This window comes from Hippoglossus stenolepis, chromosome 7, assembly GCF_022539355.2.
Source record: "Hippoglossus stenolepis isolate QCI-W04-F060 chromosome 7, HSTE1.2, whole genome shotgun sequence".
NCBI lineage: Eukaryota > Metazoa > Chordata > Actinopteri > Pleuronectiformes > Pleuronectidae > Hippoglossus > Hippoglossus stenolepis.
Window position 1 is genome coordinate 11,122,763 of NC_061489.1, and position 15,483 is coordinate 11,138,245.

The 15,483-nt window shown below is 47.1% G+C and overlaps 1 protein-coding gene across 3 annotated transcripts in view; it reads right to left on the reverse strand.

Moving 5' to 3' along the window:
• The window catches only part of unc5a (unc-5 netrin receptor A), a 143,426-nt gene that overhangs the window by 26,373 nt on the left and 101,570 nt on the right, over positions 1–15,483 (reverse strand). Inside the window, exons 6-9 of one of the 3 annotated variants that reach the window (XM_035161776.2) lie at positions 14,605–14,772; positions 7,579–7,743; positions 1,910–2,098; positions 812–1,111 (exon numbers count right to left, since the gene is read on the reverse strand). In XM_035161776.2, the coding sequence (XP_035017667.1) occupies positions 812–1,111; positions 1,910–2,098; positions 7,579–7,743; positions 14,605–14,772 (822 nt within the window). Of the gene's footprint in view, positions 1–811; positions 1,112–1,867; positions 2,099–7,578; positions 7,744–14,604; positions 14,773–15,483 lie in introns of all 3 variants that reach the window. The other 2 variants (XM_035161778.2, XM_035161777.2) reach the window with 2 other exon arrangements.

A 15,483-nucleotide genomic window follows, 5' to 3' on the forward strand; every position in this document is an offset into this window, starting at 1 on the left:
ACTCAATGCAGTTTGAGGGCAGTTCATTCCATTTATATTGTGCATAGCTCAGCCAATGTTAGTGTGTGTATGACGGGTATCTAGGTTTGAGTAGTTACTGGTTTGTGTACTTGTACATTAGTGCTCGGACGTGGGGGTTGGGGTGGGGGGATTCATATTGGAACTGTAATAACCTATATTATTAATTAAAATTACATGATCCAGCAGGTGGCGCTCACTATCAGAGCTCCGGCGGCGTGTGGGAGTGTGTCGTGTTCTACCCCGCAGACGGTAAAGTCACAAACAAAGGTGAGGCGGTTTGTCGTCTTTGTACCACGCAACTGCCACTGCCCTACTCTTCAACAATAAATCTGTGGGATAACCTGTTAGCTTTCCACCCAAGTGAAGCAGCGGAGGAGGCACCACAGAGGAGCAGAGCGGACGAACAAATTGAATGTCGTGTAAAATTACTTTGAATTCGATTTTTGGAGAAGGTTAGGAGGTAGTTTGAAAGATTGGACCACTGAGCTTCACCAGATGGCTATTTCAACTGTAGGAGGGTCCAGCCGACAGTTTGATACAGACAACAATGAGAAGTATGATATTTGACATTCGTGATACACAACGTTTAAGAGCTGGAGGGTTGATGGGACAACATGAAATTCAATATCTTTAACAGACATTAAGGTGGACTCAATTTATCCTTAATGAAACTGTTTATGAGAATACAAACTGGATTGCAAGTAAGAAGCAGCATGCTATCTCTCTGTTCTTTGTCCAAACAAATTGAACTGAACTCCGGGTGTAAAACGACCCAAAATGAAGAACCCACCTGTGTTGGGGATCGTCAGCCTCCCTCCCAGGAAGTTGAAGGTCCCGTAGGAGGTGTTGGCCACGTCGCGGGGCAGCGTTTTGAAGTAGCTCTGAGTGGACAGCCGGCTCACATACTCCGCAGGGTCCGAGTTAAGCTTGCCATTGTGCAGTGTGTGTGAGCCGTTGGGGAGTGGGTCCAGCAGAGGCCCGTTGGTCATGGAGAACTTCCCGGTGGTGTCGTGGCGAGAGCGCAGGGTGCCTTGGTAACTGGTGGTGGAGGTGGTTAGATCGGGATGGATGGTGAGCAAGTGGGAATTCTCTGTTTAGAAAGAAAAAAAAATGAAGGAGAAAACAGACAAAAGCAAATGTGTGAATCTCCATGAGCGGCAATCAAGGCAAGGGGGGGGGTTTATACATCGGAGAGACAGACCTCACACTCTCTAAAGCTGTCGCAACACAAACAGAAAACCGAAGCAAACACAGAAAAAGACACATGGTGCAGAGAACACTCACACACACTCTTGACAATACACAAACACAAATTCCACCCAAAGCCAGTCAATTCCCCTCCCCTCGCTCTCGCTCTATCTCTGCCTGTCTCTTTAGCAACCACACAATCAATTCCAAACAGAACTCAGATACAGCTTAGCACCCGGAATGTATAAAGGCTTTTTTTCTTTTCACGGTGCATCACAGGCACTGCAGCCCAGTTCCCCATCTCCATCCAACTCAGACAGTTGTATTTCTATTACTCTCTGGTAAACCTCAGAGGCTCCACACAGGCAGTAAACAGAGTGGGTACATTTCCTGACAATGAGGTGGTGGCGAAACATAATGTATCAGGCAGGAAAATAAACAGCACATGCGCCGCGCTCACACACACACACGCACACACGCACACACACACGAAACATAATATGTCTTGCTTAGACTACAAACCACTGTAAACACATTCACGCCAACTCTATGGCCACAAACAACAGGCTCCGTGGTACATGTAGATGAGTGCTGCACGGTCACGGTGGGCGGACGGACAGACGCACAGAGGAGGGTAGAACAAAGAATAGTGTCCTACTGCTGTGGGGAGGGGGCCTGCGTGGCCGCGGTGCCCACACACCTGGCTTGCTGGGCTTGATGCCCATGGGCTGGAAGCCAGTGGTGAGGATCGAGGAGTCCGCCACATCGGCATCCAGGCCCTCCTTCTTGCGGCGGTACACCAGGACGACCACGATGAGCAGCAGCGTGAGACACAGGGCCACCGCCACCATGCCGACGTAGAGCGCCACGTCCTCGGCACCACTCACAGCTAGAAGAGGATGACACAGAACGACAGAGGAGACATTTTTAATCCCAGGTGAAGAATTTCCTCATGTGTTCTATGCTAATATCAACATGTGGTTCAACATTAGCAAATTTAAGAAAACTGTCACAAAACTTCAATGTCAACATGTGGATAATCGAAAAGGAGAAAGAACCAGTTTGTGCAGCAGGGTTTGTAGCATTACCTCACTTCATTTCTGCACTGGATATTATCTTATTATCTTATTCCAGCATGTTCCTCACCACTCTGTCTTTTTCTGTAAGCACTCGACACCCCCAAGAGAGACAGTGGAAAAATGCAGGATTTGCTTATGAAATTCTAGCACCTCTTATTTAATGTCTGTCTCTTTCAAAAGCCCGGGAGCATCTTTCTCCCAAAAGTACAGTATAAAGATGACAGCTAAGCCCAGACCAGCACCGATGTGTGCTTGCATTAATGTGTATGTGTTGTATGTGTGTGTGTGTGTGTGTGTGTGTGTGTGTGTGTGTGTGTGTGTGTGTGTGTGTGTGTGTCTGTTTTGCAGGAGAGTGGGATTTGCTACGGCTGTCTCCTGGGCTGGGGAATTTGGTGGCGGAGGTGGAGGATCCTCCTGAGGCCTTTGTGGAGGACCATTTTGCCGGGGAGCCACGGGGGCGTATAGTGCTGTCAACTGAACACAGTCGAGGAGGGGACGCGCTGAGCGGCTCGGCTTTGAGGGACGGAGAACAACAGCAAAGGTTAGAGTGCTGCAGGCTGCCATGTGGCGAGTCGACAACAAAATGCAGGAGGACAGGAACAGGAAGAAGAAGAGAGAACGTACAAGATTAAAAACAAGAATTTAAAAGACCAATGGGGAGGCAGCATGTGTCTCTTACTGACAGCAAACACGATTTGCATTTCAGCAACAAACAGCAATAACACGTCCGAAATGTTTGTATCCAAATCAACCCGATTATCATTAGACGCGACACATTTTGGATGAATATCTCCAGAGTGTCATTGTGTTTCTCCACCACTGCGTAATCCTACCACCTGACAGGAACCATGCTCAGCCCTGGAAACAGAGATTTGACAAGTTTTAATTGGTGTTGTAAATCTGTGACATGGGGATGGCACAATTAAATTAGCAGGATCCTATCAGTCAGATTTGAAAAGAAACACGATTAAAAAAAAAGAAAATAGTCCCAAAAAGTATTTTCATCCATTTGTCCTTGCACTATTCTTTTGCTTTGAAAAATCAATTTCTCTGGACAAAGCCGCCTGACATAGCCCACGTCTTTAAGAGAAATGCCAGAATCTATTTCATGGGTGATTATCTCAGTACAATCTGATACCTTAAGTAGCAGGATTATATGCAGCCGGGCTCTATGGCGGCCCTCAGCAAAGCCAGGAATCTCTTGACATGTAATCAATTGTGAATGACTGACTGAAGATAAACACAAGTTCGCCTGTTTTGTTCCTGACATTATGAAGCATATCTGCAATGTACATACGTGAAGAGTCTCATGAGATCCAAACACCTGTCCTCCACCTCTCAACTCATCACTTACGCTGCCTGTCCCTCTCTCCTCTGACCCCCTCTCTGCCTCTGTCAATCCTCAGGAGGCGTGAGTAAAAGGAAGCTGCCTGGCTAAGCCTTACACGTTTTCACTATGAGCTCCAAAGAAACGGGGGAGAGAGAGTCTTTGACTGAATCTCTTATTAAAGTTCCTAAATCCAATTGTCTTGTTGAGTCAAAGGCCAGACGAGGCTGTGATATTTGGACTTGTAGCGCCGCAGTCGACTGGGAGATGTCCGGTCCGACTGGAGACAAAACAACAGCCGTCAGCAAGGAGATGGAGGACAACCGTCTTCTGCTGATTGGATAAACACAGCCTCAGAAGGGCCGGTTGCTGTTTACTTTCCGAGGGCGAAGCAAAGTCACCTGGCTCACCTCGGATGCAAAGATCCGGTATCTTGACTCTTCGTTTTCCTCGGCACCATTCTTGCAGCCAGACAATGAAGTCAGTCAATCAGACAACTCTGTTTCTCTCTCTCTTTCACTCGCTTTCTTCCTCTCTCTCCCTCCATCCTGTCTTTAATCTCTGGTGGTTTATCAGACGATCAGTGAGTGAAGTTTTATCTGACCCACCAGGTGTCACAGTGAAACAATCCTGATGTGCCCTGCGACCCTGACCAGCCACTGGTCTCGGCTCCTCCTGGCCCGCGCCCATTGATTTTCATGATGCCAGCCAATAATTGAAAGGACATCCATCACACTTTAATTGACATAGCTAATCGGGTTTTATAATTGGATGAGCTTTACTTTAGTGGCCCCTCTCGCTCCCTCTCTCCTTCTTCTTCCACACACACAACCAATTTACTCTCTGTCAGCCCATCGCTCCATCGCTCATTTCCACTTGACGTAATTGCTGGCGGAGAACTTTTGATTCTCTTTGAGTGTGACCTCTCTGTATGATTGACACCTGCCTGCGGATAATCTGTGAATGTCAGAGTTGACCCCCAGGCCAGTCTCTGTTTGTTCCCCTCCGCCCGAGCTTTCAGTACATGCTCCTCACACACTCGCTCCGGGGCTGGCAGTTTCGGGATCAGTTTCTGACTTGTGATGGGCCGGAGCGGACTTATAATTCATCTCCTCGGAGGCGATGTACCTTGCTCCATGTTCAAGTTTGGGCACTTGCTGCATTGGCAGTCAGCACAATGTCTGCACCTGATAGTCCTCAACTCACTCTACCTGCTCCGTTCTCTCCCCTGCATTGATAAATAAAAGCTTGGCAGCCTCCCGCGCCTCTTCCCCAGGCATTTATCAAGAGGCCTGAGAATATATTTCATCCCATGGCCAATCCTCTAGTCACTCGCCCGAAGATGAATAACAGTGAAGTTCTTAAGGTCAGGGAAATATGGCTACTAAAACTCTCAAAGTGAACGTGACCATTACTATCTCCACAATACAGTTGTCCCATCCCTCAGCGAGTCCCGATGAAATATGGCCCAAAATAAGCGTTGGGCCATTTTTCATGCAGCCCGTGACCCCGCTCTTCCGACAAACAAACCCGTGACGAAAACATCAACCGCTTTCGCCGGCAGATTAGCCTCCAAATTCAAAAACACACTTAAAATGGATTAATAGTTTTATGGGCTTTGCACAATCATTTGTGACATCCCCCCGAAACAGGATGCTGCTGCAAATTAAGCTAATTAACTTCATTACACACATTAAGCCAAATAATTGTTGTTATGTTGCCCTAATTTCCCGTACCTGAGAATAGCAGCACTTTTATTTTTCATTTTTTATTTAATTTTTTTGTGCCCTCTAACACCTGTCTGCTCTGGCGGGCTGCCAGCGTATTTATCATTTCCCCGCACAGATTATGGACACACAGTTGCTTCATATTGGGCTCCACTTGTTTGCCTTATGAAAATGAGCCTTCCTGGGTCAGATCTGTTTATTTTTGAGCTGTAAAACAAAGCACGCTGCCGCACGTCGATTCTCAGTCATACGATACCCAAAACAATAACCTCATCTAACGTTATGCCATTTCTGCCCTAATGAGGGAGATTACAGATGTTTGAGAGCTCTTCAGACGGAGGGTGTTGTGTTGCAGAGTAACTACAGCTTACTCTGCAGTTGCATTGCTCGATTACACAGGGAGGGAATGGGGTGCCTTTTGTTTCAGGGGGGAAGTTTTCCATCTCAGCTAATAGCCTGCAGACATGGTTGAAGTATGAGAGTTGCTGACAAGCCAAAACCATCTTGCTATTTTGCTTATTATAATACTTCACACAGCAATTGTCTATGGAAACACATCTGCTGGGAACAGATTGGGACAGGCATTCTTCAGAGGCCCGCGGTTCGCTCTGCGCTGTCAGTGTAAATACTGAGGGTCTCTCTCTCTCTGTGTGTGTGCGTGTGTGTGTGTGTGTACACGAGAGGAACAATGACTGGCATCTTTGTGTACATATCTTGCCTCTCTGGGGAGGAGCTGCTGACCTTTGATGATGGGCCGACTGAGCTCCCTGGTTCACTGCACCAGCCATACTCAGCTATTGGTGGCAACACTCGCATGCACACACACACACACACACACACACACACACACACACACACACACACACACACACACACACACACACACACACACACACACACACACACACACACACACACACACACACACACACACACACACACACACACGTATATATGAATACACAGGGCATCATTCGCATACAGTAGCACTCAGACGCTCGCTCTCCATGCAACGGTCGATCTGATCACGTCAATCAGTGCAAAATACATAATTCAGTTTATTAATTCACTGGCCCGTGTCAACTGCATCCCATTAGAACGCAGTGTTTTCCATGCAGGTCAGCCAAACAGCCGCACTATTAATAACATTTTCTTTATGAGATGCCACCCCGCGACTCATCATCTCTGGATGGGAAGCTGCAATTTCTCTGAGTCTTTGATATCTGTGGGGAGCGACAGAGCATTGCCTTCATGTCCATCTGGTCAGCGGAGGACCCTGTGGTGGCGCTCTCCACTCAGTCTGCCAGCTCGGGCTGTACGAGGTTTGCGTGTTCTCATCCTGACAGTATGCACATGCCCTATTAATGACGCATGTGGGGCGGCAGCAGTGGCTGATTCACTTACAACAAAAAGAAATACATACTGGCTATGCAGCTACATATGTATATGCGCACCAAATATATGCACGTTGAGAACAATCACAGCACACATGCATACCAGCCATGTCTGTGTTTTCACGGCAGATTTGCCGGCAGCACTTTATCTGGCAGGTTGTGTTTAAATCACAAGAGAGATGCTTTAATTCTCAGCTCTATTAATAGGTCAGAGAGCATCGCGGTGCAGGCACAGGAGAGAAGATTGCATATTATCTTTGCAGCAAGTGCCATACCGGTGTTATTTAGAGCGGATTGTCTGAAAAGGTCAAACAAGTGGGAACGAGCCAGCAAGGGGTCCGCTGACGACTCTTCTGTCAGTACAAGGGTCGTATGAGATGGACGCGTTTCCTTTATGAACCGTTCTTTACATCTATCACAGGAAGCTGACACTATAAGGAGACATTAAATGTTTATTTGATCTGATAAAAAGAGGAGGACACTATGTATGAATGAAGGACGAGGGGCAAAGCCTTTTCTTTTCCCGGGGCTGACTGATGATCTTTGCAAGACTATACAGTTATGCCTGTTATTCCTGAATACATTTTCCATTTTGGCCTCACACTTAATTATTAGAAAAAATTCTGTTTTTTCTGGCTGCAGCTCTCAGACGCACATGTATTGATTTTATAATGTTCCTTTGCAGCCCATCAGCGGAGCTATACGAGGCAAATACAGAACTTTAGTGCATTCTGCTGATCCTGTTCCAGAAAAGTGTGTCGTGATCCTGCATCTTTCCTATTGTTCCGCTGAGTTGAGAAGAGAGAGTGTGGTTTGCAGCATGTGGGTGGCGGTGCACTCACTCTGTGGGCACTGCTCGCTCGTGCAGTTGAGAGACTGGAGGTCGAGCCCCTGGCACTCTTTGCCCCCGGTGCCAGGTGAGGGCTGGGTGCACTCCCTGCTCCTCCACATCGAGCAGTCGGCGCCGCACGCTGACCACTTGCTCCACTCGCTCCAGCCGCCGTCCACTGCAAGGACACATAATATAAAAACATGAGTCGAGCACACATTAACATGCACACACAAATACACACACGCAGCAGCTAAAAAAACTCAAACTGATTCCCTTCAAACATGTTTTAGTTCAAGGGATAAACTATTGATTGGAAGTCATGCTGAACAGTTTCTATAAAACAAGCTATAGCTTCTTTTTTACAAACAGCGCAGGCTGAGGAGTTCAGAACACTGGTGTAAAAGCAGTGGTGTATTTGCGTGTGAGATGGGAACAACTGGTGGAATCCTCTCTTGCCATCCTGTGCAAATTCACTCGCTCTAAAATGGAAACCGGTAGGGAAAGCATTATAAAAGACATGCAAATCCACTTGCTCGTACTCAAATCCAGCAGATGCACAGAGAAACCAAAACATGTAAAACTGCTGAGGGGAGCCATATTGTCGCTATTCTACTTTTTTTGTTTATTTTCAACATGGAAATCAGATGCAACTAAGCTAAACCCCATTGGTACGTTGTGGATAAGGGTGCTGTGGCCTGGTAGAATTTGACCCCTGGGAAATCAGTCCACTAGTCTACTGTTAAACATGCAAGCACACATGCTATTTAAAAAATTATTCTTAAATCATTTGTGAGAGAGAGCAAATCTGCCTCTGTTTTGAATTCTTTCTCAAACAAGCTGTTACTGTAGCAACACGAGCATTACCTGCGGTGCAGCTGAATGCAAGAGACAATACGGGTATTACCAGAGATGGATTGTACATTGTACATTGCACCTGCAGCCAGGCCATATAACTTTAAACACACCACCACCATCAGCACGGGCAGCAAAATATGAAACGAATGGAAATTGGCCTGTAATAGTTCTGAGCGTGCACCGCTGCGAGAAATATCTGCAGCTTTACCACACACAGAGCGGGAGGCCATTTTGCAAAGGTGGGGGTAATTTGCCAGTGTTCAAGGGTGGGTGGGAGTGGTGGTGGAGGGGGGCTTATATTGAGAGTGAGGCAGTGCCAAGCCTGGGGAAGGTTTGCCATTGGGCTAAGGGGAAAAAGGGCAGTAATGAGCTCTCATGGGAGAAAGAAACCCTGAGACAATGGCGTTTTTTTTCTCCCAAATGTAAAAGGTGAATGGGACCAGACTAGATTTACAGAGCTACTTTCTCTCTCTATCACACACACACACACACACACACACACACACACACACACACACACACACACACACACACACACACACACACACACACACACCTCTCTCTATGACAGCAGCAACCCTCCTCCTGACCGACCTAAGGGCAAGGAAAACCTTAGTGCTCATTAATCCTAGCAATAAAGAGTGCAGGGGTCATGACCCCCAGAGATGGTCTGACCGGCTGCTGGTCTGAGGCTTTGGTTAATAAAACATAAGTGCGATGGCGGGATGTTACTGGTGGTAGGATACCTACTGTATAATTGCATAACTGTAAAAAGTCATGATTTCAGTCCCAAATTGGAAAAACGGCTAAGAACCGCTGTGAGCACTTTGCACTGGAGGCACAGGTGTGAAAATTAGACCCCGCTAGCACACTTTTCTCACCTATTTGTCCATGTGTGGCCTAAAATCATTGCTAGAGCGTGTGTGTGTGTGTGTGTGTGTGTGTGTGTGTGTGTTTGTGTTTGGTGGGATGCTGACACAGCTCGGGCCATTTTTTGCAGTCAGATCCATTTGGCAGAGAGAGCAGAACCAATCAGATAATTGTCCTTGTTTGGCATTGAGTGGACCCATCCGTGGGCCAGTGGGCTGATTATCCAGGCCGGGAAGGAGAATGATTGAATAGCGAATTACATCCTAATGAATACATTATGTCACCCCTCAGTTTGTCCACACCACTGTGAAATAAAGAGATGAGATCAACATCTGCCCTGATGAGGTGATGCAATTCTACTTCTCTTTACCAGCACAAAGCAAGACTAATGTCCATGCAAATAACATTTTCAAACAAGGAGATTGGAGGGGAAACGGGACGCTGCTCATGAGAATGTAGATGAGGCACAAGCACTGCCACAACCAGGCCAAGGGAAATCAAAGAAAGATGAAGATGCATAAATAGTCCTTGATGGCCTGTTTGACTCAGACATATGTAGGAATGATGAGGCAGAGGAGGCTTTTCACAGAGGCAGAGACCAAAGACATGTTTGGACATTATTATAAGAATTGGCCAGATAGTAAGTGGTTACTATAACAGCAGTGAAGCGAAAGAATTGGCTATTTATTTGATTTCCTCTTCTCCAGACTTAAAACTGAAATACAAAAACAAACCTTGTCCTTTTACTTTTTTCTGTTCCTCAGAAATCCACATTAGAAAAGTGTTATCCACAGCCGCAGTTTTTCTTATCAAATCCCCAGAGAGAGATTGTTAGTGCTGCTGAAAAAGGCACTGCAGCTGATTTTCAATCTTGCAGCACCACAGGTTTTAGGTCAGGCAGGTCTCCGAGGAGTGATACAATAGCCAAATGGCAAGCCCCCATTTGGACATGTTGTCAAGGCGGGAAGCAAAAGGAAGCCGACCATTCTTCGCAGGTCGGTGGGAGGGCCTGTTTGAGGCTCCGCTGTTCAAAATGACAATGGCTGCTGACGGACACAGGCCGAGATCATTGGACACCAACAGCTCCTGTGTCCTTGAGGGGAGCATGAGGAGGTAGACAAGCACCACTGTGACCAGCGGGCCGCCCTTCTGCTCCCACTGTCCTGTCAACACGTATGTGTGCACAGTAACCACCCTAATCCCGATGTTCAAAGCCTGATGGGGGAAAAAAGCCACAGAAAAGACCCATTGAGTGGGTTGATAGCTTAGACACAGAAGTGGGTGATGCAACAGGGATTATTTTCCAATTCTTATTCTTTAACTCTGATACATTTTATTTTGGGAAACCGGTTTGTCTTCCTGTTTTTGACGGATATATTGATTAAATAGTATGCGATTGGTAATTGAATGAAGCGCAGTCTACTCCCTTCTGTTAACTGAACCAGTTAGAACAAACCAGAATGAGACAGAATGAGATATGAAGAGGGTGAGCCAAAACAAATGGCACCAAATGATTAATAACGGCGCTGATGCAAGGCTGTCACCAGATGGCCACCGTCTTTTCACACTGAACTAATGTGTTTTTCTGTCACATTTATTAGCCACAGCCTCCGTTCCTTGGATAAAATATGTAGGCTCCAGAACAATCTCTGATAATATCCAGGCACACGCACAAATGCTTACTTACAATGTAGAATTAGACACTTGCCTGCAGTGCAGACAGCAGACATATGGGCTCGAACTTGCATTCGTACACCGCGCACATGCACGGACACACACTTACAAGCGCGCGTGCACTAATACAGCAGCCTCGAGTCTGTTTGTTTTCCATCTCGTAGAATTCTCACGACTCCCCTGGCAAGCCGGAGGGATCCGTTTAATATTTAAATAATTCGCACAAATTAGAAAATTTCTCGGGGTTGTTTCGCAGCTTGCTAACACATCAGGCAACCGTTCAAGTCATTTGTGTGAGGTAGGTGTCACAGTGCTGCCTCCAAAACCGGGGTCTACCTATCTGTTGTTGGCCAGGCTCGTGTTATCTTTGTTGGAAACATTGGCATGATTTGACATTTTGCCCCAACTGTTGGCTCTGACCACAAGTCGGTGCCGGGGGAAGGGGTGATGGAGAGGTGTGGGATGGACTGCAGAATTATGTGGGATACTACAGCGAGGGATGCGACGGGATGGAGACAAAGGAAAAAGGAGAAGGCAGAGGAGAGGAGAGAGAAATGGAGATTAAGCTCTTGCATAGTTTGGCTACTCGCTGTCTCAAGTGTTGATCTGCTCTGCTCTGAGCCTCAGGCTTTAGCCTCAGCCGCCGCCGCCTCCTCCTCCTCCTCCTCCACCTCCTCCTCCACAGCTCCCTGCATCTCTCCCAGCATGGAGCCCATCTGATCTGCCACACAGGCCTCCGCCAACTCTCATTAAACACTTTGGAGACAGACAAAAATACAGATGAACCTCTCTGGCTTCAGAATTTCCTGATGAGAGGTGGGAGCTCACATTTAGATACAAGAGTCATCATGAACAGACATGTGGAGAGTTCTGCTGCTGAACAGGCCGGTGTCGACCGTGTCAGTCTGTGGAAGCTTGCATGACGTGTACGCGTCTGAAAATATGCCTCTGTGGTTGAGGATCAGCACTACACTGCAGGGATCATGCTACTTTTCATATTTGGAACAACACATGGCCATCGGCATTGCAACAAGAAATGTATATATAGACATAGCCGGGCAAACGTAGAGAAAAATTATAGCCTCTGCATGTTGTTGCTTCCAAATTTAAACTGATTAGTTTCCAGTGATTTTTCATTCAGTCGACAGCATCTTTTTTATCCCCCAGAGGAGGAGTGCGGCAAATCCATCAGTGTGTGTTTTAGACAAAGCAGAAGCAGACTGTGGCTTTAAATCACACAGAATAAGCAGCAAAAACAATATTTAATATTTTCCTGTAACCCATTTCAAAGATCTAATGCTGTAAGTTAAATGCACTAGAGAGCTAATAATGAACAAGGAATATCCGTCTAGATAATTAATGAACTTTTGAAACAAGACCAGCATTAAATCATGCAACTTTTATAACCCTCGTCAAACAGAAAGGCACTGTAGAGGAAAAAATGCGTCTCAAGGCTGAGTTAAAAAATAAAAGAACACTGCTTCTGAATCCAAATGTCAACGGTGCCTAAATAAATAACATGGTGTCTATCTGCAGCATTACAGCTCCCCGTGCTATTCATTCTCCTCCAGACCCTTTCTTCTGAAATGGGTTGAAATCACCATCTACTGTACATGTAGTGGATGAGACCTGCAGAGGCTAAAAGCACAGGGATAATTAAAGTTGTTATCCAGCATTGAAGAACGCTCTCCTGCCAGGCTGGTCTCATCTGTTCCCCCTCGCTGACCATGCGTGACTCTTATATGAGAGCTGCTATTCAGGCCGATGAGTCATATATGTGTTAATCATGTATATGATGAATCAAAGTGAGGATTTGGATGTATTTGGGGCTTGTTGTTGCTAGGCCATGTGTGTGTGTGTGTGTGTGTGTGTGTGTGTGTGTGTGTGTGTGTGTGTGTGTGTGTGTGTGTGTGTGTGTGTGTGTGCTGGAGGACAAATGACGGCAGGAGTCGGTTCATCTCGGGGGCTTTCCGAGGCATGTCTGTGAGTACACAACAGAGCCACTGTGCCACTTGTGATTGGAAACAACAGCCCATCATCCCCCTGACTCTGGCGTGGCGGACTTTGGCCTTGAGGGGAACCCTCGCTGGGCGCCGACAGCTGCGGCTGTCTGTGCCACTGATGCTCCGTCTGAGACAGGTAGCGAGAGAGAAGAGGAGGCAGAGCCCTCGGAGCCCACAACAGGACTGATAGAGGTGTGAGCGGGGTCACGTTGGTGTGGCGTACCTCATCAAGAGGGAAAAAAAGAGGATTTCATTTACTCCCAACGTCTGTGCAAACTGTGTTCACAGGGCACAATGCAATTTCTGTCACAGCACCCTAAGGGTTGAAATTACACACTTTCTCCTTGCGGGGCAAGAGAAAGATAGAGGAGGGTGGGGTTCAGTCTAACAATAGCTCGGACTGACATTAATCTCTTTAAGCTCATGGAGGTCAGTATCCTGCTTTGCTGTGGGGGAATGTCAAGCATCCCTGGACACCCCTGTAATTCCATTACTCGTTGCTCCAGCGCTAATAATTCCAAATCTGTCCAGAGCACGTCCGAACAGAGCGTCACACATTTCTCCGTTTCCTTTGTCTTCCTCCTCCTGCTGCTGTATTCCAGCGGGCCATGTTACTTACACTCATGCTTGACATCTAGTGATGTCTTTACATGGGAGATGTGTAACACAACACCATGATTCACTGAGGGAGATAACCTTTGTTTTAGACAGGGAGAAGCTGCCACTGCCAGAGGTGTTCGATTTCCCTTTCTGCTATTTACCGAGCGTGGGAGATTTCTCCTGCGGTCAGCATGGCTGCAGTGCCCCAGCGACAGAGTATGTCCACAGACTGATCTGCTGACAGGCAGCAGCCAGCTCTCGTACGCACTCAGGCTTTCTTTACTTCTTTCTCGGTTTTCCCCTTCGCTCTCTCACTCAGGGCTTTGTCCTGCCGTCCTTACACTGTATCTGATTCCATCTGTCTCTATCCCTGCTTCCTCCTTACACCTCCTTGTTTTCTCTCTCTCTCGCTATCTCTCCTTCTGTCAGGGGGCTAATGTGGGCCTGCAAATGAAGCAGCTTGACTTCCATCTCAGGCTAGCAGGGATCGATATGTGTTGCTCAGTATCAGGCAGGGCACTCTGCCTCTCTGACGCGCTCACAAGGGAGAGCGGACAGGCAAATGAAACGCCCTCAACTCCTCACACGTAGACATGGCACACAGGTCGCCATAATTCAGCTTTTTATTGCCCATATTTACTACATAGCTTGAGCATCAAACAATAACAAATGTACTAGCTGGTCTGACACAACGCCATGGCAGGGACCATGTCTCTTAAAGCAGACAGGTCTATATAAAAGCAGGGTCTGTGTAGATAAAGAGATATGTGAACAAAGCGTGATGATAATAAATCACTTTCAGGATGACTCCTTGCTGTGAAGACTAATAGGCTTTGACGTCGCTGTGTAAGTGGCCTAATTGCGGGAAAACAAAACAGAAGCACTGACATCTAAGAAAAGACGTGGAGGTGCTGCTAGTAAAGGGCAGCCAACATAAAAAATGAATTGATGACTTCTAGATGCAAAGAAAAATGCGAAATGGAAGCCACAGGAAGCCAAGCGCCACAGGACAAACAGGGTTGCCTGGGAGTTACCTGGACAGGTGGCCACGCAGGCACTTTTCTGGACGTTCTGCCCCTCACAGGATGTGCCTCCGTTCAGTGGCGTGGGGTTGGTGCAGCTCCGACTCCTCTTCTGCCAGCCACGCCCGCACACAGCACTGCAGGACGACCAGGTGGTCCACGTGGACCAGCCGCCGTTGACTGTCAGACCAGCGCCGGAGGGGTTGGGGTGGATGGAGAGGTGAGGGAGGGAGGAGGTTGGAGGAAGGGAGGAGGGATGGATGGATGAAGGGACAGAGCAGCCAGGATTACCCGACATGCACCACGCAGTAGAGGTGTGTTGCGCAACAATAATTGTGACTGTGCTGTTACACTTGTTGGTTCAATACTGCAAGGTGGACACATTGGAGAGCAAGAGTAGAGGAGGAGGGGGCTGCTTCCTGTGTCCATGTTGAATTTACAGCAAAACTGACGAGGACACAAGCAGTGTCTCAATTTAGGTACTGCATCCTTCAGAGGACGCGGTCAACCCTGCCCACGATGAAGGCGATCTCCATGCGCAGGGTAGACCGCGTATTCCGCGAAGGCCGAACCGAACGGGACAGTCTAGTTGGCTGCTGTGACACAATCGACCTTCCAATGCAGCCTCAGAAGGACGTGGCCCTGAATTGAGACACAGCTAAAGTTGCTGCAAAGAGACAAGTGGACTTTTTAAATATCACTACAAATTTAACCAAGGAAATTATACAAAACCCTCAAAATAAAGTCAGAATATAATCCCAGTTCAGAAATACCACTGGAATCCCAGTGCTCATACTCATAAACGCATAAAACACAAAAAATATTCAAAAACTTTACAACCTTAAATATATAACCTTTGAGGTTTTTCCAGTCCACTACTGATTGTATACC